This window comes from Panthera onca, chromosome D4 (assembly GCF_046562875.1).
Source record: "Panthera onca isolate mPanOnc1 chromosome D4, mPanOnc1 haplotype 2, whole genome shotgun sequence".
Taxonomy (NCBI): domain Eukaryota; kingdom Metazoa; phylum Chordata; class Mammalia; order Carnivora; family Felidae; genus Panthera; species Panthera onca.
In genome coordinates this window covers 91,022,879-91,046,236 of record NC_138351.1, presented here as the reverse complement: position 1 = coordinate 91,046,236, position 23,358 = coordinate 91,022,879, and the positions used below count along the sequence as shown (strand labels likewise).

The window sequence follows — 23,358 nt, the reverse complement described above, 5'->3', positions numbered from 1 at the left end:
TGCGTCTCCTCTCTGGGGAAGAGTGAGGCCGAGAGCAGGGGAGCAGAGTTCCTCTCCCGGGTGCTGCCCTGGGCTCCAAGGTGTCCCCCCCCACGCTGAGAGCAGCGAGGCACGTCCCCTTACACCGTGACCCGTCAGCAGAATTCCAGCAGAACGAGAATAATCACTCTTCCGTTGCTCTTGGGGGCCTGCCGAGGCGTCCGAATTTCCCTCTTCAGAGCCTCGGCGCGTTTCAGACATCTCTGCCCGGGCGCCAGCAGCGATTCCTAGGAGCACGGAGAGCACCCGGCCACTCCTCCACACGTGTGCAATCCAGAGGGTTCAGCCAGCTCGGCTAAAGGGGCGGAGACTCTTGCGAGGGCTCAGAGGCCCCATCACCCTGGGGCAGAGCTGGCAGATGTCACCGGCAGAGCATCTTACCCCGTAGCCGCCCTGCTGTAGAAACTCACCCCGCCACCCCGCATACCAGACGGTGCCCTGCTGGGTACCACACTGCCTGCGCTGGGGACCCTGCCCTGTGCTCCTGGCTGCTGGCCTGCCCGCCACCCCTCCCGCCCGTCTCTCCCCGGGACCCCCGCCGTCACAGGCTCTTGCCCTCTCTCCACTCACCTTGGCGCTCCAAGCCCCAGAGACGGGCAGCTTTGCTATCGTGGCACCTCTCCGCCACCCTCGTGGTCACCGTCACCACCATCGCCAGTGCGGCTGAGTAGATCCAGATGCCGTCTCCTCCCCCCTGCCCCCGTGGAGCCACTTCCTCTTAGTCCCCCCCCCGCCCCCCCCCCCTCGCGGGGCCTCATGATGTGACGTCCCAGGCGTGACCTCTGCAGACTCGGTTATGTGCTCTTCTGTCCTCACAGGTGCTGCCAACACCTCCTTCTTTTGAATCAGCAGCAAAATTAATAAGTGTTGTTTTCCCATCTCTGCACATTTACTGGGCAGAGGACCCCAGGGGCCTATCAGAGCTCGTCCGAAACCTCTTGATCCTAGGCTCTTGGCGACCGCACCGCGGACAGAAGGCTCGGGAGCTGCTGCTTCTGTGGCCTGGACTCTGAGATATACGGGTCCGACCTCCTAAACTCATTCCGACTCTAGCTGCAGCCACAACACAACAAATTTATCCCCCAGGGTCTGCACGCAGCCTCCTTTATGCAGGCAACCTCCATCCCAGGCACCGGGCGCCGGGGTTGGGCCTTAAATCACGCAGGCTTAGCTGCCGGGAAGCTCCTGTCACTTTTGCGTGCGTACAAAACAAGTAAAAACTAGTCCGGGTTTTGGGGGAAAAAAATCCGTTCTCAGCCGTTTACAAAGCGTTTAAAATTTGATGGTTGGTGCCGATGGGTTCTGTTGCCAGTACGACCGATGGCGGTGTGTGCCAGAGCTGCTTTTTCTCCCCGAAGTCAGGCGTAGGAACTACTCGATCTCAACTCTGCCTAGATTATTGGTGACTCCCGCTGGTCACCGCCTCCAGATGAGGTGCTCAGCCCCTTCCCTGGGGCTCCATGCCCACCAAAGGGTCTTGCGGAAGGTGGGGTTTCTTAATACTGGAGGCCCCGAGCGTCTCTGAGGGAGGCCCCAATTCTGTCTTTGCCCATCGGAATGTCTGGTTCTCCCCAGTTTTCACCTAATGCGAAAGCCAGCCTTCCTCGCCGGCCTCCACTCTTTGCCATCAGAAAGAAGTCTGCCCATGCTTCCTTTTTACCTCTTCCCTCGGGTATGTGAGCCAGAATGTACGGTCCACAGGCTGCTGGCGGTGGACACAACCTCACTCCAGATTGCTGGGTCTAATTAGCACTACAGCACCGTCTCTTTGGTTCAGAAGGGTCGCCTTCTACCCGGTTCTGGTAATTGTTTCCTTTCTCCACCGTTGCTTCGGCTTTCTCTAGAGAACAGCTACCCTGGGAAGGTATTAAAAACAGCCAAAGGCATATCTTGTCCTTGTTGGCTTCAGTCTTTGCTCTAAGTGTGTGAGCTGTTCGCCTTGATCCGACCGCATTGCCCTGGGAACGTTGTGGGACTGTCAGGTCGGGCGACCGCCCGCGACGGCGCGTCCCCACCGGGGGCATTGGAGGCAGCCTCTAGTCTTTTACAGGACGCCTGCCAGCCAGCCTGGTGGCCCGATTACAATGGGCTCCTAACTCCTGTCACCCCTATCACCGACCCACCCCGCGGCACCTCCCCCCGCCAGCAGCTAAAGCAGTTCAATTATCAGAGGGCCCAGGTTCCTTGGTGCCCACGCCAGTCGTACACTGACTTCCAGATGAGAAAACAGCCATTTAATTGGCGTGGTAACTTTCCCCTAAGAGCGCCAGTCCTGACGCGGAGGAAAGGGACCGCGGAAGACGGATCATTAGAGAGTGATCCCTGCGCCCCCGCCCGCCCGCCGCCCTCCCGCCGCCCTCCCGTTTCCCAAATGTTGCCGTCTGGAGAAGGTCCGTCCCGGCCTAACGGAGGCCTAACGGGGGCCTAACGGAACCCTAGCGGAGTCGGGAGGTCTGGGGGCGATTCGAGGCTCATCACCCCTTCTGGAGACGAGACCTCGTCACAAGCACCAGCCCAACCGGCGCCAAACCGGCGCGATCGCAAGTGTTTGCGGGAACCTTCTGCGGGTCCGCCTCCTCGGGGAAGAGGGGCGGGGGGGTGCGTGGATCAGAGCTCCCGCCGAACTGCCGCCCCTTTTTAGGGGGGAATTAATATTCTCATCACTAAATGCACACTAAAGATTCGACAATAGACCAGCTTTTCCCTTTTGTTAAGAAACTTGCAAGGACTTGCCGAGTTGAAAGACAAAGTAAACCTTCCCGTCTGAGGAGGTAAGCGGGCCCGGATTGCTTGTTTTGCTCGGTGTAGCCGGGCGGGTTGCACGCCCGCCTCGGCGCAGAGGGGAGGCCCGAGGGACCTCTGCCCGGCTGCAAGGAGGGCTTTGCACGCGGCGTGTTTGTACCAGCGCGAGACAGCGCGCGGCTCTCTAAATAATTTACCAGTTGATTAATAGACTCACAGGGGTATAATTAGAAGAGGAAGAGACGGTGGGCACAGTAACCGGTACAGTGCTTGGGGGAACAGGAGCCTTTATTTTTTTAAAGAAACTTTCTAGGGTGCTGGGCGTTTGAAGACAAGTTGGGAAGCGCTCAGCGCCTCATCTCTTTTGAAGTGGAAATAGGACAGTTTGAATCCGTCGAGTTTAATTTTTCACAAGCTTTAGGGGCCCCGCAGCGCAACTCCCTTTTTATTATTGAAAAAAAAACTCTACATTTTTCTTTCATTTTTCTACACACACACACACATACACACACACACATGCACGCAGTCCAGGCAGTAAGTAATAAACACATTAATTTACTCTCTTATTCAGCGTGTATCTTATTCGCTTCACCTCCCCCGGATGTGTCCCCGCGCGTCCCTCCCGCACCCCCACCCAGAGCTCCCACCGCGGGGGCTGCCAATAGGTTGATTAATGGGCGCCCCCTGTAATTTATGCATTTTAAAGGAACCCTCACCTCGGTCTGACAATGCTTTTGAAGTAGCTCCTTTTTTCAAGTCAAACTTTTGACTTTTCCGCTGGGACCGCTACAAAGATTTCCTTATGGAAACTAGGTAGGAGACTTTCTCAGCCCGAGAGGGAGCCGGGGCCAAGATCGCCCAACAGAACAGCAGGTCTCCAAGCGGACGTTGCATTCCGAGGCCAGAGGGCCCGTCAGTGAGGACGGTTCTAGAAAAGGGGGCCGGCGCCCCCGTCTATCAACAGGTTCGTGCCCCGAGAGGGTCCGGCTCTCTGTTTGGTTTTCTTTTTTCTTTTTTTGCTTAAACTAGATTTTCATCGCAGGAGTGTGCATTGGCTCTCCGCGTCATTAGAGTGATGCTTTGCCAGGACATCATCGAAAGGTTTGCCACCCAAAGGTCGAAAAGCTTTTCGTTCTATGGCCAGTCCAGTGGGGAAACTGAGGCAGTGAGGGACCCTCGACCCGTTCGTGCATCCGTTCGGCGAAACCTCTCTCCCCACCAAGGGTGGGGCTCGTCCAGTGCCAGTCGTACCCCCCAGCGGTGTCACCGAAGCGGGACAGCCGCTGCTATGTGCCTGGCATCCTGATTACAAAATGAAACGAGACAAAACCCAGACATTTCTGCGAAGTCTAAGGTGAGCCCAGAAGTGCATGCTGCCCTTCTCACTCTGACTAGAGCTTCTGGAAGCGTTTCCCCTCCTTGGGCAGCCCCGGTGGCTTCCAACCCACTCAGCTGTGAAATCGTCTGCGACAGGCCAGACCCGGAGGCCCCAGCCTTCTCCAGCCAGGAGGCCTCCCGGTACAGCCGTCCGGGCGGCCGCTCACACCCCTGAGGCAGGTGCGGCTCGAAGCCCCTTTCCCTCTCGGAATGTGCTCGATGGGGAGCTGGCACCAGCTGCTTTCTCCTTGGGCTGAGTAGGGCCTGAGGTGTCCAGGGGGTGGCTGCCCCCAGTGACTTTCTGTGGGGCCCCCACTTGGGACAGTTGCCGCATCCCCGAAACAGATCAGGGACAGGAGGCTTGTGGGGATTTGTCAGCCAGAAGGTGGGCTGAGGCATCCCCGGAGGGAGCTTGGCACCGCTGTGATAGATGAGGGAAGCACCGGGCCCACAGCTCCAGCCCTGCACCTGCCTACCTGCTCTGCTGATGAGGGGGCAGAAGGGCGGTGGGTGGACGCTGGCCGGGGGTAGAGACGGGATTGGTGGGGTGGGGGCAGAGGGGCGGAGGGTGAGAGGTGATGGATGAGTAGGGGGTGCAGGGGAGGCGGCAGGGGAGGGGAGAGACCCCTTTCTCCTCACCTCCCGCCTCAGACCTTGAATGCACACATTGATTTACCTGTGATCTTGACTGCTGGTGAGATCTGATCTCACGCCCCTGCCTTTTGCTCAAGGCTGAGTTATGGCGGGGGGAGGGGGGGGGCGTAAGGGACCTCTCCCTCCCCCAGTGTCTGCCCTCGCAACACCTCACACTGCACATTTTTGCTGAGGCTGTGCCCAGCCAGTGATCTGCTCCTCGGTCCCCAGCACCAGCCTGGCTCACAGCGGGAGCTCATGTCTATGAATGAATGGATGGATGGATGGATGGATGGATGAATGAATGAGTGAATGAATGAATGAGGGGGCACCCAGCAATTGGTCCGGCACGGCATAGTGGGGCAATACCGAGGAGGCCCGCCTCACGGCATCTGGGACCCAGAAGCTTCTCTGCCTGCACTTCCGTTTAGGAGAGACCCCGTTCGTCTAGAGGAACAAGGCGGGGGCAGGGGACAGAAGGCAGCAGGCAGCCTGAGCAGTTTCCGGAGAGGTGGCCAGCAGCGGTCACTCCTGGACGGCCAGGGGAGCGGCTACAGGATAGGGCTCTGGACTTACACTGCGTGACCCCGGTTCAGATTCTGTCGCTTCCCAGCTGTGCGACCTTGGCCAAGCCACCCAGAGCCAGTTTCCTCATCTGCAGGGCGAGCTGGCCACAGTATTGAAGGCATCGGGTTGTGAGGTGTGTAAAATGAAATTGCGTCTATAAAACGTTTAGCACAGTGCACCTGACGTCACAGGCCATTATAGTAGCTGATTAGTGTTAGCATCAACGTCTTCGTACTGGAAGCAGTGGGAGTAGGAGCAGGATCCGTGGGGTACGTGTGTATGTTTCACGTGCGGGTTTCGACATTCTTTTCCCATGGTGCTGCCCGCTTCGGTCCCTGTGGTGACCAGGAACTGGCGAAGGCCCCGTTTGCCACACGCCTGGTGCCCCAGTTACCTACTGCAGCTGCCTGACAATTTAATGGCATAAAATGAAGACTGTTTTATTACGCGTTTGATTTCGTGGATGAGGGTTTCCGGCTGGGCGTGGCAGGGAGGGTTTGACTCCATCCCGTGCTGACTTGGACCTTAGCTGGCACGGCTTCAGTGGCTGGAGCTCGCTAGGCCGGCTCATCCCAAGCCCTATGTCTGGTTCTCAGTTCTGGTGTCAGCTTGGTTCCTTGGCTCTTTTCCTGCATCGGCTGGGGCTTGTGTGTCCAAGAGTCCTCAGTCCCGTGCCTGGTGCCTGGGACCGCCGGGGGCTGGTCGGGCATCTGTGTCCATGCAGCCTCTTCGCACGGCTAGCCTGGGCTTCCTCCCAGCACGGCGGCCTCGGGTTGGTCAGCCCTCTTATGAGGTGACCGGCTTCCCCTAGAACGAGCATTCCGGGGAGTCCCGGGTTGGGGTGGAGGATGATGTGAGCTACAGGGCTTCTTGTGACCCAGCCTCAGAGGTCTCAGAACAAGCTTCCAGCTGGTTCTGTTCATCAGGCTGGTCAATACGACCAGCCCGGGTTCACGGGGAGAGCATTAGGCCCCCACCTCTCGATGGGAGGAGGGGGCATCCCTCGCCGACCACAGGAGGGGAGGCTTGAGTTGAGCGTTTCTGTTAGTCGGGATCGGCTGCGTCCTGGGACTGCGTGCGGCAGGCAGACCGCCTCCTAGATGCTCAGGATCGGGGCAGCGTCATGACTTCACGTGCCACGTGGGGGCTGGCAGATAGCCCAGAGCCCTGACAGTCCAGTCCTCCTTTGAAGAGGAAGAAACCCCAGTTGGGAGGTAAAAGGACTCACCCAGGGGCACACGCTGCGGGAGAAGTGCAGCGTGGGGGCAGAATGCATGCTGTTCCTTCCCCTGAAACGCAGGTGGGGAGCACAGAGATGAGCAAGTGGCCCCCAGAGCCAGATTGCCTGGGTTCCGTCAGCTATCAGCTGTGTGGCCTTGGGCAGGTTACGTCCTCTCTCTGTGCTTCAGTTTCCCAATCTGTGAAATGGGGCCGTCGTGAAGGTTACGTGAATTAGCACTTGTATGGGAACAAATACAAGCTTAGAAGAGAGCCCAGCTCAGCCTAAGCACGAGAGCACACGTGCTTCGTAAGGAAACGTGCCACCCTGTCTTCTCCATCCCAGAAGAGCGGGCTCGTGGTTGTTCCCCGGTTTCCCCCTAGCTGCTCACGTTGCTGTCACAGGTCACGTGGGCGATGGCGTTGTCACCGCCCGTGGGATGTGGGGGGAGTAGCCGGTCCGGAGCCCCGGCTCCATTGCAGCGGAAGGAAAAGCGTGTTCCTTAAGCTCCTTCCCCTGCAGGGCACAGCGATGTGAGCACCCTGCACTTTAGAACAGCCTGGTCCGCGTACAGACTGGCTGCCTCTCCTCCTTTCCCGGGGTAACTTGCATCTTCCGCCGAAAGACGTAAGGGTGTGTGTTGAGATAAGAACGGCGAGCTATCAAATTGTTAGACACAGCGGGCCCGAGTGAGCATTTTTACTAAAAGTGTAATTAGTTTGCTGGGGGAGGCGGCATTTATTTGTGCAAGAATGTCTATTTTCAAATGGGCTTTTTTTTTCTCATCTTACACTTCGGTAGACAAACTGAGTGTCCACTGTGGGAGGCCGTGCCTCCCAGCTGTGACGCGCCCGTGGGGTGTGCGCACCCCCGTCTTGTCTTTGGTCTTTGCCCGAGTAGACAGGCAGAGAGGGGGCTGATGGAAAGTGATAGAAAGGGGGCAGCCGCCCTTCGAGGGAGGAGAAGTGCGGAATATCCTCCTAATTGGCAAGAGCCCCAGGGCTAATGTACTTTTCTGGACTTGAAAAAAAAAAAAAAAAAAAAGAAGTCCAATATTGGAAGAATTGTTATTTCCTGGCACCACCGTCTGCCCAGCGATTTTAAGTGCTGTCGTTGAGTGAGGTAGACGTTAGCATACGGACTTTTGGAGCCATCCTGGGCCTGGGAAACCCAGACCCACCAAGACAGGAGCTTGTCTGGAGTAAGTGACCTGAGTTTACCGAGGAGGCAAACTACCCGGCGGGCCTGCCCCCGCCCCGTGGAAGAATTTGCAGGTTTCTCTTCGTTTTCTCCCAGACCCGATTCGGAAACGTCCTCTTGAGCTTGTTAAATGCTGGCTTGGGGCGCAGCTCCCATGGTGGGCCAGCAGGTGGCAGTAAATAATAAACAAACAGTATCACTAACGGAACACCTGCCCCCAGCTTCTGGCTCGGCGGGCCCTGCAGGTCCCACTCGAGATTCCTGCCCGCGCAGGCCTCAGCCGCCTGGAATCAGTACCATCTGGGGGGCAACAGTCTCCCAGAAATGGTAGGGGTTTAGCTTTGCTGAACCACAGGGATGGTGATGTCCTGGGGCAGGGGCCCGTTTCCTTCAAGCCTCCGTCTGAGGAGGAAACGAGAAACAGAAAAGCAGCTCTCCTCTCTCCTTCGCAGCCCTGCCCTTCTCCGCGACTCTCCCTCCGGCTTCCAGCCGCAGCCAGGGGGCCCCGGGGGCCGTGTCGGGATGTGGGGAGGGTGGGGGGGGGGGGGGACCAGAGGCGCACGCGGAGTTTTCCGCGGATGCCGACGTCTCGCCAGATGTCCCCTTCACCTCGATTTCAGGGGGGCCTGAGGAAGGAGGGAGGCCGCGGGGTAGCTGTAGGGTGCGCGGGGGCGAGGGGTAGGTGCTGTGTGCCGGGCCGCGTGTAGACAGGTGCGGGGTACAGACCACGCGTCGTAGGGGCGGGTGCAGCGTGCATGGCGTGCACGTGGGAGGGGGGTGTGTGAAGTGGGTGTGTAATGTATGTGTATCGCGTAGGGGCGGGGGTGTCGTAGGCGGGTGGAGTGGGTTGTGGGGCTGTTACAGGTGAGTGCCTGCCTAGGAGCGTGTGCACCGTGGGTCCATGTAGGTGTCCACGTGTAGGGTGCGTGTGTAGGGGTGTGTGTGGCACGCAGACGTGGGTTTCTGAGCGTGGGCGTAAGGGTGTGTTGTGTGCCCGTAGCGTGTAGGGTGAGTGATGAGGTACTCAGCCCTTTCTTTTTTTTTTAAAGTTTATTTATTTTTGAGGGAGAGAGAGAGAGAGAGAGAGAGAACGGGGAGGGGCAGAGAGAGAGAGAGAGAGAGAGAGAGGGAAGGAGACAGAATCCCAAGCAGGCTCTGCCCTGTCAGCGCGGAGCCCAACGCAGGGCTCAGACACGAACCGTGAGATCATGACCTGAGCCGAGATCAAGAGTCGAACGCTTAGGCACTGAGCCACCCAGGCCCCCTCAGCAGTTTTCTGACCTGCCCCGGCCGGGGAGGAGGGTCAAACTTATTAGGGGCATAGCCATCGGCCTTGGTGTTTATCACCTTAAAAGCGCTGACTGCGGGAACGGTTTCCTTCGTTCTACTGGAGCCTTGTGGGGCCCAGCCCGGCAGCCGAGTCCCAGGGCGGGGACGCTAACCGGCCAGCGAGAGCGGATGCGAGGACCGGACAGCAGGCGGCAGTGTGGTGCCGCAGGAACGCTCCGAGCTGGGCAAGGGGCCAGGCCCTTCGGTCCTCTGGGCTCCCGTTTCCACTGGAGAATCTCCAGCCGGCCTCGGTGCTCTCCCCGCCTCCTCCCTGACTCCCACTCAGCAGCTCTCTGAGCGGGACTTGACTGAGGGTGACAGACGTCACATCTGTGGCCGGGGAGGAAGAGTCTGTACCTGCATCTCATGGGGGCCCGTTCAATTGGTACTTTCTCCTTGCAGGATTGAGGTGCAAGAGGGAACTTGACCTGGGCTGGGTTTTTTTTAACAGGAATTAGCCTTCCCTTCAAGACAGAGGGTGGGCCCGGTGTCCTGGGTAGAGCTGGCGGGGGTGGGGGGGGAGGGAACAAGTAGGATCCCTTCGGGGCCTAGGAGCCTCTCGCCTGTGACCACGGCTCCCCACAACCCCTCTGCCAAGCAAACCCAGCCGGCAGGGAATAAACGGATTGAGATTTTAATAACCTCAAGGTCAATGTGAGAACTGCCATCTTTTATGGAAGATCTTCAGGAAAAACACACACACACACACACACACACACACACACCCTGAAACCAGGTGGTGTGGCCTTATGAAATAATGGGATATTCGTATCTTGCACTTTGCTAAATTCAGGGTTGACAGGACATTCCGGAGAGGTAGCCCTCGGCAGTAGCTTACACGCAGGGTAAGATGTTAACTGCCAAGTCTGGAAATCAAGCCTGAGGCACCTGACTCAATGGAGAAAGACTTTAGGCTGCGCTGAAAATCTCTATCCGAGAGGAGGGAAAAGGGTAAATGGACAGCATTATCAAGGAGCCTTTAAACTTTCAGCAGAACACAGCCAGCGAGCTCTGTTCCGAAAAGCTGCGTTTTTGCTGAACTGGCTGGTCAGACCATGTGGGGTTGGGGAAGTGAGTCGATAGCCTTCAGGAAAAAAAAAAAAAAAAGGCAGCATCGAAACAAAGGTGCGGAGCTGAATCCCTGGTAGGGGGCCGCAGGGGTGGGCCTGGGGAAAGGCGCTGGAGGCGGGGTCTGCGGGCTTCACCCCTCACTCCCGGACTGCCCAGCGTGCCAGGAGGGATGCTCAGGTTGGAGGCCTGGGAGGCAGCATCCAGAGGCCCAGGGGTGGCGTGTTTCATTTCAGGTTTCCCGGCCCCCTCTGGGGGAGCGGGCCATCTCCGTGGAGGAGACCCTCCGTGTTACGTGGGTCTGCTGGTGCTGGGAGACGACCTCGTAGCCCCCCTCCCCACAAAGTGAGGGACAGAGGCTGATGGGGGCGGGGGGTGGTCTGAGCAACCTTCCCAGATTACCCCAGAGGGCAGATCTGGGCACGTAGCCTGTTGCCGTGCTTCTGGGCAGAGCCTCCAGGACCAGGTGTGGTAACAGGAGGAGGGAGGCTCCACCCCGCACCCCTAGGCCCCCCTAAGCGAGAGCCACTAATGGGGTCAAGTATGGCCTTCCGGGGAGACTGTGTCCTTTGTCCCTTTCCAGCAGCCTCTCACGGTGGCCTTTTCAGCCTCCTATAGGCATTTAAATAATTTCCTTTAAACAAAACCCCACTTTTTAAATGGGAGCCTTCAAACATACATAAAAAGTGGAGAAGAAAAGAACGAAGCCATGGGGACCCACGCCCGTACCGGGGACCCACTCGAGCTCGTGCTGCCTTGTTGTGTCTGAATCCACCCCAAAGACCCCCAACCCCCCCCCGCCCGCCCGTCCCGCCGCCTCCCCAAAACAGGATTTTATTTTGAAGCGCATCCCAGACATCAGCACGCATCCTCGTGAATCCGCGTCTGGGTCGTGGTGTAGCTGAAGGGGTCGCTGAGAGCCTGCCCGTGGTGGCCTTCCGTTGCCTCGGGACCCGGTTCCGTGCGTGGAAGGACAATCCATAGCTCCGCCACAAACACCTAAGGAACCAAAGAGCCTTCCAGTTTGGGAAACGGGGCTATTCACTCGCTCGTTCGTTCATCATTCATTCACTTATTCATTCAAAATGTGTGTTTGCTAAGTGCCTACCACGTGCCAGACACAGTGCCTGACTTTACCGGGGTTCCTGCTTTTCAAGGGTGGGGTGAAGGTGGGGCCCGAGGCAGCAAACATGCACCAATAATTAGCGGTTCAAAGTCACGGAGGAGGAGAAATGCTCATTTGAGGGTCTGTGTTTCCCTGACTCCTGAGGCGAGGGGCTTGTCTTGGTTTTGGTTTTGGCTCAAAGTCAGGATCAGTGTGTGGTTCACCTTCTTCCCGGAAGCATGTGCCTTCCACCCCTTGGAGCCCCGCCTCCCGTGTCTCCCGTGTCCTTGTGCCTTTCCGGCCGGGATACCAGCTTGTGTCCCTGCCTCTCTTGACTCCAGGGCCCTGAGCTCTGTGCGGGGTTGGGTCTGATTCACAGGGCATAAGAGGGACCCTCCACTCTGTTGTGTGTGTGTGCACGTGTGCAGTGTGTGCACGAGTGTATGTGTATGCTGTGTGTATACACAGTCTACGTGTATTTTTTTTTTTAATGTTTATTTATTTTTGAGGCAGAGCACGCGCAGGGGAGGGGCAGCGAGAGAGGGAGACACAGAATCGGAAGCAGGCTCCGGGCTCCGAGCCGTCAGCACAGAGCCCGACGCGGGGCTCGAACTCATCAGCTGATGAGATCACGACCTGAGCCGAAGTCGGATGCTCAACCGACTGAGCCACCCAGGCGCCCCAACATGTATTGCAATTAGACCGCGTCATACAAGCCGTTTGTTGACTTGCTTCCCCCCTGATTTCTGCCAGAGCCCTCTTTCCAAGTTAGTGTGAACATAAACGGTTTTTGAAGGTGACATAACCTCTCGTGGCACGGACAGGCCGTCCTTTATTTGACCCGCCTTCTGCCGAGGTCATCGTAGATCGCATCTGATCTTCACCACTGGAAATGATGCTGAGATGGACACCTTGGGGCGCATGTCTTTTCCTGCCGCTGCTATTATATGTTAGGTGTGAGTTCTTGTAAATGAGATCACTAGGTCGAAAGGCATGTACGTTTTAACTTTTTTTTTTTTAAGGATTTTTTTTTTTTTTATTTTAGAGAGAGAGAGCATGTGCAGGTAGGGGAGGGGCAGAGGGAGAGAGAGAGAGAGAGAGAGAGAGAATCTCACACAGGCCCACGTTCAGTGCAGAGCCCAATGCAGGACTCGATACCAGGACCCTGGGATCATGACCTGACCCCAAATCAAGAGTCAGATGCTTAACTGACTGAGTCACCCAGGTGCCCCTACATCTTAACTTCCAACACAAATTGGGAAATTCCCTCTAGAAATCTTTGCAAACTCCCCCCCCCCCCCACCCCCCTCCAAAGGAGTCTCTTTGTGTTTCCATCCCGTCTTCCATTGTTCCCTGGAGTCAGGCTTCTCTCCAGCCGAGGTCACTTAAGCCACAACCCTTTTGGGCCTCAGTTTTTCAAATTTGAAATGAGAGAGGTCAAGGGGATGACCTTCCAGGGCATTCCCTCTGAGTCTCCGAGCCTCACGAGCAGCCTGCATCGCCCTGATCAGGCTGCAGGTGAGCAGCTCAGTCCTCCCTGGAGCACAGCTTGCTTTCTGACAGGGCCTGACCGTTGGAGAAACCAGTCAGCAAATGTTAGCCCGGTCCAGCCCTCACCCCCAACAGCCGAGGCCTGAATGCACCCGGGGTATCACTGGCCAGCAAGCTCATTACCTAGTGGAGCCCCTTCTCCATGGGCAAGCCTGTGTCAAACCTACAGCACTCTCCTAAAGTCAGGTTTAAGCTCAGGGGAGATTTAATCCAAAAAGTTTGACATTTAAGGGTCACGTACTCTTCCCAATGGCTTCAGCGTAGCCCATCTGTTGGGAATCTGGATAAACTTGGGGAAGGGTCTAAAAATACACCCACACGGCCCTTCAGAAGACCTCTAACAGATCTGGCATCTTTCTTTTTTATTATTTGAAAAAAAATTTTTTTAATTTTTATTTAGTTTTGAGAGACAGAGAGACAGAGCATGAACAGGGGAAGGGCAGAGAGAGAGGGAGACACAGAATCGGAAGCAGGCTCCAGGCTCCGAGCCACCAACACAGAGCCTGACATGGGGCTCGAACTCACAGACCGCAAGATCATGACCTGAGCCGAAGTCGGACGCTCGACTGACTGAGCCACCCAGATGCCCCTCATTTTACTTTAAAAAAATGTTTTTAATGTTTATTTATTGTTGAGAGAGAGACAGAGCACGAGCAGGGGAGGGGCAGAGAGAGAGGGAGACACAGCATCGGAAGCAGGCTCCAGGCTCTGAGCCACCAGCACAGAGCCCGACGCGGGGCTCGAACTCACGAACCGCGAGATCACGACCTGAGCCGAAGTCGGACGCTCAACCGACTGAGCCACCCACGCGCCCCAGATCTGGCATCTTTAATGAGTCATCTGCCGGTCCCACAACAGCCAGTGAGGCAGGTGCCACTGAAGAGAACACTGAGGTTCAGGGAGGTCCCATCATTACCAAGCAAGAGTGCACTGGACCCCTGGGCTGTCAGCCCACATTTGATCCAGGGCAACTAAGAGGGGAGTTTTCTGGGTTTTATTGTAAGGAATGCTTATAAAAGCAGCTGTACCGGGGCACCTGGGTGGCTCAGTCAGTTAAAGCATCTGACTTCAGCTCAGCTCAGGTCATGATCTCATGGTTTGTGAGTTGAAGCCTCACCTTATGCTCTCTGCTCTCCTGCAGAGCCTGCTTCGGATTCTGTGTCTCCCTCTCTCTCTGCTCCTCCCCTGCTCCCTCTCTCTCTCTCTCTCTCTCTTAAAATAAATAAAGATTTTTAAAAGACAGCTAGGGGCACCCAGGGGATGGCTCAGTCAACTAAGCGTCCAACCGACCCACACAAGTCATGATCTCGCGGTCTGTGAGTTCGAGCCTCGCGTCAGGCTCTGTGCCGACGGCTCAGAGCCTGGAGCCCGCTTTGGATTCTGTGTCTCCCTCTCTCTCTGCCCCTCCTCTGCTTGTGCTCTGTCTCTCTCTCTCTCTCAAAAATAAACATAAAAAAAAAAGGCAGCCGTATCACAACTCCTCCTTGCACCTCCCCCACCCCACCCTGAGCACAGCCCATCTGCCTTCCCAGTCTGCAGAAGACACTGAGGTTCAGAGCGTCAAAGCAGGTTGGGGCGGAACCGGGACTAGAAGAGGGAAGCCAAGGGCCCCTCTCCCCGCAGCCAGACTCTGACAGGGAACTGCCGGAGGCTTGTGGCACCTCCCAGCTGCTCAGATTCCCGCAGACGTAAAGGGCTCCGCGCTTGGGGGCTCAGCAAAAGGCGTTTCCTCTCCAGAGGCTTACAAAGCCGGAGCTGTCAGCTGGCGATTTTCATTCAGGGTCCTCAGCCCAAGCTCTTCGCGGACTTTATATGACGTCCATTTTTGCTCTTCGGAGCCTTGCGCTGACCACTTAGAAAATCGTGCTTTTCATTAGCCACATCCTCGGGGCGTGGGGACCCCAACTGGGGGGTCCACTGGCGGATACCACAAGATGGCCGGTCCCTGTGCAAACGTGGCCAAGTCCAGGATCCTGAGATTAACTCCCGTGGGCTCATTGACTAAATATGCACCGAAGGCAAACCCACGATTGTTCCCAAGATGGCCTGTGTGTGGCCCAGACCCCCTTCCCCTCTGAAGGCCTCGTGGGCCTGTCTGCTCTCACTTCCCCGCGGACCACTCAGCTCCAGCCCCATGGGCCCTTTCTCTGAAACTTGAATGTGTCCAGATCGTTCCAGCCTCAGGGCCCGGGGCCCTTGCCATCCTGTCTTCCTACAACATACTCTCTGGGTCTTTGTGCACTTGGACTCCCATTTGGACCTCAGCCAGATGTGACCTGCCCAGAGGCCATTCTGGACCCAAACCAGCAGGCTCCCATCACTTGGTTTGTTTTCTTCATCGTACTTATGATTCTCCGCGGTGGTTATGTGTCTGTGCGCTGTCTCCCTCTCTAGAATGTAAACGTTGGGAGGGCAGGGCCCCTGGATCCTTGCTTGCCATGTATTATAGTGGCCAACACAGTGCCTGGCATAGCACGGATGCTCCGTAACTATCCACTGGACAGATCGCTGGGAAGGGCTTATTTCTGTATTAGTTTCTTATTTAGGTGAAAACACTCGTAAATATTTAGGATTGGAAAGCTGCGTGGCAGATTCTTAACCCATTTTGTGCTTAATCTATATTTGTCCTGAAACAAGGCACTGGTTTCCCAGATCAGAGAACAGATGCATTATTTGTTCCCACGGTGATCGGAGGGCTGGCTCCCCGTACCCGAAATCCTCGCAGGGCCATGCGGTGAGAGCCAACATACCCTGTGTCAACAGGGATCTGTAGCCTGGGGGACAAGCCCTGACGTTATGACTCTCGGAGCTTGCCTGGGCCTCTCCCGAGGTCTCTGTGTTTAAGTCTCAAGGCTCGTTTGAAGCTGGCCTCCTGCATCGCCGGCCAGCAGTCTGTTCTCAGAACACCGTGACCACGGAGGACACGTGGACACATTCAGTATGTTTTACTTCCCAACGTACATCTCCCGAACCGAAACATATCAGCCACCATCTCTGAGTGGCTGCCACGTGCCTGGAAATTTGTGTGCACCGTGAACCCCGCGGGGACAGACCCTGTCATCCTTTTTCCCCGTCAGGTGAGCAAGCTGACCCTTGGAGAGGTCGAGTGACCAACTGAGGTCGGTCGGCGGCACCTGAGGGCAGGGCTGAGACCCTAGGTTTGCGTGCCCCTCAAGCCCGAGTTCTCTCCTCTCTCCCGCCCGGGCTCCCCAGAGTCTGGGCAAGTTGCTTTTAACATGTTTGGTGAGTTGCAGTGGAGCTTTTGAAAAAAGAAGCCTCCGGTCTATTTATTATTCCACACCTACTGCGTGCTGGGCACTATGTTAATCATGGGGGGGAAATGAGGTGGGCGTGGTCTTTTCCCTCCTGGAAAAGTCTTTTTCCTCATGGAAAAGACTTCCAGTGTCTTTTGGGAGAGGCAGACATCACAAGAGGACAGCCGATGACGACGATGACGAGGGTAGCAAGTGAAGTAACCCAACCTGGCCGCAACCCCTGGGGCCATTCCACTGGGGCCCCTGAAGGTTGAATGGAAAGTCTTGCCCCAGGCAAGGTGTGGGGGAGGGGCTTTCTGGAAGGAGGGACTGGCAGACTCAAGGGGAGGTGAAGAGCTGGGGGAGAGTCACCGGGGAGGGAGTCAGGAGTCAGGGACTGAAAGGGACTGCTGGCCTTGGGGGAGGGGACCGCTCTTATCCTCCGAGCACTGGGGAGCCACAGCAGGTGTAAGCAGGGGGAAGAGAGGGGATGAGCTGCATCAACTTCTCATTCATGCCAGATGTTCTCTCAAGGGCGAATGCCCTTTTCTGATCTTTCCTCAGGCCTGGGGTAGAAAGGCTGGAAGGTGCGGGAAGGGACAAATTCAGGGAAATGTGAATCACTCAAATAAGGTTTTTGGTCCTTTGGTCAAGAGCGTAACCAGCACGTTCTGGCCCTGGAGGAAAACGGCTGTTTCTGCCTCTCTCACCCGTGTGCTCACCTGGCCGTCAGTCTGGGGCCTTTTGGCAGGTTCCAGATGTGTGCACCAGGGCCACTTGCCCGACGCACGGATGGCCGGTTGGCATGGCGGCTGGGCCTCTCCCGAGAAGCTGCCAAAGACCCTCACTGCAACTCAAGGAAGCCCGCTCGTCGGGGGCCACATCTATAGCAAACACGGGTAATATTTACCAAGTATTTCTGGAAAAATGAGTGCAAAGTGCAGGAAATGCAGTGCAAATTGCTCGAAGGGAGTACATCAGCCACACAGGACATTTAATGAGTCTGAGAGGCGAGGTGTAAATTTTGGGAAAATGTCAATTGCGGTAACGTAAACAAGAATCCTCTCAAGATCTCGTTCTCCTTGAGACTGTGTTTCAGTCTCTGGTTCTCACCACAGCTGCAATTCTAGAGATCTGATTCTAGACATCAAGGAGGGGAGAAGCGGAGGAAGGAGAGAAGCAGGAGTTGCCTATGTGCCGCAAATTAGCAGAAAACATCCAGAGTAAACCTTCACCGGGGGCCTGCTGTGTTACCCCAAAAAAGCCTCTTGCTGCAAAAAACCAGATCCTGCAGGAACGGGGACTAACCTGGCTGCTGATGGGTGTGGCATCGTGTGAAGGTCAGGGGAGGGTCAAGATCAAGGTCAAGGTCAAGGTCAGGGGAGGGTCAAGATCAAGGTCAAGGTCATCCAGTGCGGTTTCCCTTCTCCCACGGCCTGCGTTCCTCCAATTGCTGGGGCCTGGGAGGGACCTGGGCACCCCCAGCCTTGTCCACCCAAACCCGACCCTTCACCAGGTCAATCCAGAGTCAAGGAAAGCTAGGGAACCCACGGCCCCCAGGCGGCCGATGCTCCCTCACCCTCCCGTTGGGTCAGGAGCGGTGCCCAGGATGACAGCGTGACCGCCCGCCCTCCTCTCCCTGCAGTCCCTGACAGCATCATCATGAAGCTGCTGGGCCAGAGGCTGAGCCAGCAGGACAGCGTTCAGAAGGGGTGGGTGCTGCACGGCTTCCCGAGAGACCTGGACCAGGCGCACATGCTGCACAGCCTGGGCCACCAGCCCAGCAGGTAAGCCGCCCCCTTCCGGAAGGTCACTGCCACTGGGCACCCCCTCCCCAGGGGCTCGGCCGACGAGGTCCCGGTGACAGCTTGCGGTTTACCAGAAGCTCCACTGCCCCTGCAGTGGCATGGCTCTTCGACACCTCCCCCTTCCCCGTCCCCGGCCACCCGCCCCGTTTGCCCCGTGAACTAGGAGTCAGGCTTGGGTTCAGGTCCCAGCTCTGTCACTTACCTCGCGGGACCCGAACTTCCTCGCCCGTGAATGCCGACCCACCCCAGACAGCCTCGCCTTCCCCAGGGGATTGTGCCAGTGAATGGATGTCTCCTGCCGTTTCTCCTCTTGCACGGTTTGCGTTTAAACCTTTGGTGCATCGGGCATATATTCTGATGCGGGTATGGGGCACGGGCTGAGCACTTCCTCCCCAGATGGTTGGCCATTTGTTCCAAAACAGCGTCCAATGTCGTGGAACATCGCGTTCCTCCTCCGCTGACGTGCACCGGAGAGCACGCCGTCACTGTGTGTATTGTGGGAGGAAACGAGGGGGGTTCCAGTGGAAACAAGAAAGGCTAAGAAGTCTGAGCTCGCTCTGGCGAGGGAGTCGCCACGCCGCTCGGGTTCGGCAGCGGCCCGGAGGCCGGCAGCGGAGCGGGAAGGCCTCCCGGGTGCGCCCTGCCCGAGATGCTGCCCTGGGAGGCCGGGTCGAGGGGTGGCCACCTCGAAGCGGGGTGCCCCGTGTGCTTGGCCGGGGGACCATATGTGGCTTTCTCTGGTTGGTCCTAACCTGCAAACGGTGGCAACGATTAAGGAACCTGCTAGGTATCTGGCTGTTTTGGGGTCCCTCGTGGCAGAGACCGCGACTTGGTTTGGGAGAGTTTTTGAGTTCCTAGGTACTTGGCATCTTATCGTTATCATTTCAGCTTTTCGTTATTGGCTTTTTATCGTCACGTGGCATGTGGAGAAGTTGTTGAAGTGCAACCTCTAATTTAAAATAAACATTATTGGCATTCTGTGGAAGGCTATTCGACAGTATTTGAGAAGAATGTGCATTTTATAAATTTTTTAATGCTTGCTTACTTTTGAGAGGGGGAGAGAGAGTGAGAGAGAGAGCGTGCACAAGCAGGGGAGGGGGAGAGAGGGAGACACAGAATCCAGAGCAGGCTCCAGGCTCCGAGCCGTCGGCACGGAGCCCGACGCGGGGCTCGAGCTCACGGACCGCGAGATCGTGACCTGAGCCGAGGTCGGACGCTCAACCGACCGAGCCACCCAGGCGCCCCAAGAATGTGTATTTTAAATTTGAAGTTATAGAATTAAATATACGTTATTAAGTCACACTTTCTCTTTTCTAAGTTTATTTTTTTTAGTCATCTGTACACCCGACATGGGGCTCGAACCCACGACCACTCGATCGAGAGACACATGCTCCCCTGACTGAGCCAGCCGGCGCCCCTTAGGTCCCCCTAGGTCCCCTCTGTCCTTGTCTCCTCATTGCTGTGTTTGTTTTTTGTGTCTGTCATCCTGTGGACTGATTTGCTGACTTCCCGCTAACACCGCATTTTTATTAATTTCTCCTGCTTCCTTATTTCCTGCAGCTTTTGCTTTGTGTGTGTTGGTGCCGTGTTACGCAGCTCACAAAGGCTTGGGTCAGCGATGTGTTCCTTGTGAAATGTCGCCCTGACGGAAGTGACCGTCTTTGACACGACCGCAGGGTGTCTGAGCGCCCCCTGTGCCCCTCCTCAGTAGCAAAACATCGGTATCAGAGAGAGAGAGAGAGCGAGAGAGAGAGAGAGAGAGGGAAAGAGAGAGAGAGTGTCTGTGTTGCAGTCTGCCTCAGGACCTCCCAGGTTCTGGCCAGAGAGGTAGAAGGCACACACTGATTCTTCTAGAACAGCCGCTCTCAGGGGCCAGCTCCACCGGAAGGCACGCCTTTTGGTCTGTTTTGCCTTTTTAAATTTTTCTTATTTCGTCGTTCCTGAAGCTCATAATCACCTTGCTTTTTCGCTTGCCTACCTTTCTTTGTATCTATGTGCTAACTAGTTCCACTCCTTATTAGAGCCCCTCCGAATAGTTTGCCACAAGGTCCGTCAGGCTATGTAATCTGTCGGCCGCAGGCTTTTTCTTTCCCTCTGATTCCTCTCTCTCGGTTGGACTGTTTTTTTGTTTTGTTTCCTCTTGGCTGATGGCATGGCTGTTGTCAGACTTACCCACTGTGGCATCACGGGAGTTCCTTTGTCCTTCTCCTGTTTTCCGAGCCCCATACTCTTCCTCCGTCTGGCCTCTAGCTGTTCCTCGAGTTAAAAAGGTGGTTTTAGGGGGCGCCTGGGTGGCTCGGTTGGTTAAGCGTCCAACATTGGCTCAGGTCACGATCTCACGGTCCGTGAGTTCGAGCCCCGCGTCGGGCTCTGTGCTGACAGCTCGGAGCCTGGAGCCTGCTTCCGATTCTGTGTCTCCCTCTCTCTCGCTCCTCCCCTGTTCATGCTCTGTCTCTCTGTCTCAAAAATAAACGTTAAAAAAAAAAAAAAAAGGTGGTTTTAGGGGCGCCTGGGTGGCTCAGCCGGTTAAGCGTCTGACTCTTGGTTTCGGCTCGGGTCATGACCTCATTGGTTCCCGAGTTCAAGCCCCGTATCTGGCTCTGCACTGACAGCACGGAGCCTGCGTGGGATTCTCTCTCTCCCTCTCTGTCTCTGCCCCTCCTCTGCTCTCTCTCTCAAAATAAATAAACATAAAAAAAAATTTTTTTAAAAAACTGTGGTTTTAACAGAAGGAGGCTGTCATGTCCTCAACACACTTGTTCCAGACTGAAGAGGTCCCCCTCCACGGGTGCACAGTCATCCCGATGCTCCCGTGCACGAGCACCCGAAGGTTCCCTTCGCCCCCCTCCCACGTGAGGAAGCTTGTTTCCACGTCTCCCGATTTTCTTTCTCTTGGTTTACTGCCTTGTTTTGGTCAAGCACATCCATCAGTAGCTTCCTGAGAAAGGTTGTGTGGGAGATACATTTTTTGAGACTTGGTACGGCCCGAAGTGCCCTTATCCTACCTTCCTACTTGCAGGGTCGGTTGGTGGGGCCAGGAATTACCCCAGTCACTTTCCCTCCGCCATTTTGAATTGCTGTTAAGAAGCCCAATGCCAGTGTGATTCCTGGTTCTTCGTACGTGGCCTTTTTTCTTCCCTCTGGAACTTGGTAGATCTTTCCTTTATCCCCAGGGTCGTAAAGCTTCACTATAAGATTTCATTCGTTTCTTTGGTGTGGGTCTGGTTTACTTGGTTGTCCCCGAAGCTAATCTGGAATGTTCCTTTTAAATTTTATTGATCTTGTTAAATGAATTATTCTGTCTCTGGACATGTTCGTGACAGGCTTGTTATGGCAGGAGGTGGGGGTTTCCCCTTTCTGTTAAAGTTTTGTCAGTCTTTTTTTTTTTTTTAACTTATTTATTTTGAGACAGAGAGAGAACAGGGGTGGGGCAGAGAGAGAGGGAGAGAGAGAATCCCAAGCAGCCTCCACTGTCAGCGTAGAGCCCAATGCGGGGCTTGAACTCACAAACTGTGAGATCATGACCTGAACCGAAACCGAGAGCCGGACGTTCAACCAACCGGGCCAGCCACGTGCTCCAAGGTTCTGTCTGTCTTGGCCTCGTCCTTTCTCAGTAGATTCTCTTGTTGGCTTGTCGGTCTGATTGTTTTTCAGATGTCAGGTCACCCTTGGTGGTTTGCTCCAGTGTTAGAGTAGGGGATTAAGATGTTAGTGGGTGGGACCTTGTGGCCCGTGGACTTTGTCTTCATGGAAGGGCGGTCTCTTGGGGCCATTTATGCAGAACCCTCCGCCAAACTCCCCCATGATGCTCAGCTTTGTCCAAGAGGACTCGTTCAGCTTCCTTCCGGATGGTGAGGTTCTGGGGTCCAGGGGGGAGCAGGACAGTGGGAGGCAGGCGGAAACGGAAGGAGGCATCACGTGCTGCAGGCCATGTGCATATTTTTCATTTATTTCCCCTAATTTCGGTACAGATGCAAGCTCTGACCTGTGCTTGGCATTCCTCGGCCCAAGGAGCCTGAACTATACCTTCTCTAGAGCAGAAACCTTCCATTTCTACCCAAGTGGAGGAGGAGAGACACTGGCCCAGCAAGACGGTGTGAGGAAGGGATCTGGGGTTTAATCTCTTCAACCAGTCCTCCTTATTTCAGCCACTGGTTCCAGAGTGGTGCCTGTGCCTGAGCCTTTGAGGGCTTGCTGGTGAACGCTGGGTTTGTTCTCAGCCGTTCCTACTGCTGACTCGGGGTTGGCCGTTGGGGTCTCTGCAGCTGGTTGCCCCCTGCACACCTGCTTTCCAGCCCCGGACATTTTGTGTCCGTGTCCCCTTCCTCCGTTCTCTCTGTCGCGTCGGGTCGGTTTCTAAAGCCCCTTGAGTCATTTTTTCGCGGGGGGGGGGGGGTGCTTTGGGAGGAAACAGTTTGGTGCATGTTTCAATGTGACATTCGTACTTGGAACTCAGCCCGCGGCCTCTTTGTGTTTTACTTTCAACTAGTTTGCTTCCCTTATTTTTTGTTATCGTGCGGACAGAATGAAATTGGGCTTAATGTGTTTTTTTTTACTCAACCTGCTTTTTTTTATTCCTTGAATAGCTGAAAATATCCCACTTATTTTTGCCTTTATCACTTTATTTTATGCTTCACTGGGGCTTCCTTTGTTTTCCATCTTAAAAACATTTTTTTTAATGTTTATTTATTTTTTGAGACAGAGAGAGAGACAGAGCATGAGCAGGGAAGGGGCAGAGAGAGAGGGAGACACAGAATCGGAAGCAGGCTCCAGGCTCTGAGCTGTCAGCACAGAGCCAGACGCGGGGCTCGAACCCATGACCCACGAGATCATGACCTGAGCTGAAGTCGGACGCTCAACCAACAGAGCCACCCAGGCACCCTGGGTTTTCCATCTTTTTTTTTTTTCTTTAGTTTATTTACTTATTTTTTTAGTAAACGCTACACTCAGTGTGGGGCTCGAACTCACGACCCCAAGAGATCAAGAGTCGCATGCTCCACCCGTCCGCCGACTGAGTCTTTTCTTCCTGGTTTGTGTTTTCTTTGACTTTTCTTACTGCAGTTGTTACCTTCTCTTTTCTCCGCTAATCCGTGTGGACGGTGGTCTGTGTCTCCGGCACGCTTTGTACATTTCATGTACACGGTTAGGCTTGTACGTCTCACTTTGTCAAATGAAACAGAGGCTCTCGACTGTCACGTGCAGGAGAAAGAGAGAGTGCTCCCCACGTGCTCCCTCTTCGCCCCTGCCGGTCCACTCTCTGTCGTGAAGAGGGGCAGGCGGGGACACACGTCCTCAGGCTGTTCTGTGCCGGTCTGTGGGACACACATTCGTGTTTTCAAGATTGCTAAGCGTTTCTTTCTAGAGATGTAACGATGATGTTGTCTCCAGCAATAATTATGACACTTGTGAGCTTTTAGTTCCCTGTCTTCAACCGGATTCAGAGTTCAACATCAGCTATTTCCGTAA

General features: G+C 55.5%; 1 protein-coding gene across 3 annotated transcripts in view; it reads left to right on the top strand.

The window, feature by feature from the left end:
* Nucleotides 1-23,358, top strand: part of AK8 (adenylate kinase 8) — a 129,212-nt gene that overhangs the window by 60,502 nt on the left and 45,352 nt on the right. For all 3 annotated transcript variants that reach the window (XM_060608265.3, XM_060608264.3, XM_060608268.3), the window contains one exon: nucleotides 17,730-17,871. In XM_060608265.3, coding sequence (XP_060464248.3) covers nucleotides 17,730-17,871 — 142 coding nt within the window. The remainder of the gene's footprint in view (nucleotides 1-17,729; nucleotides 17,872-23,358) is intronic.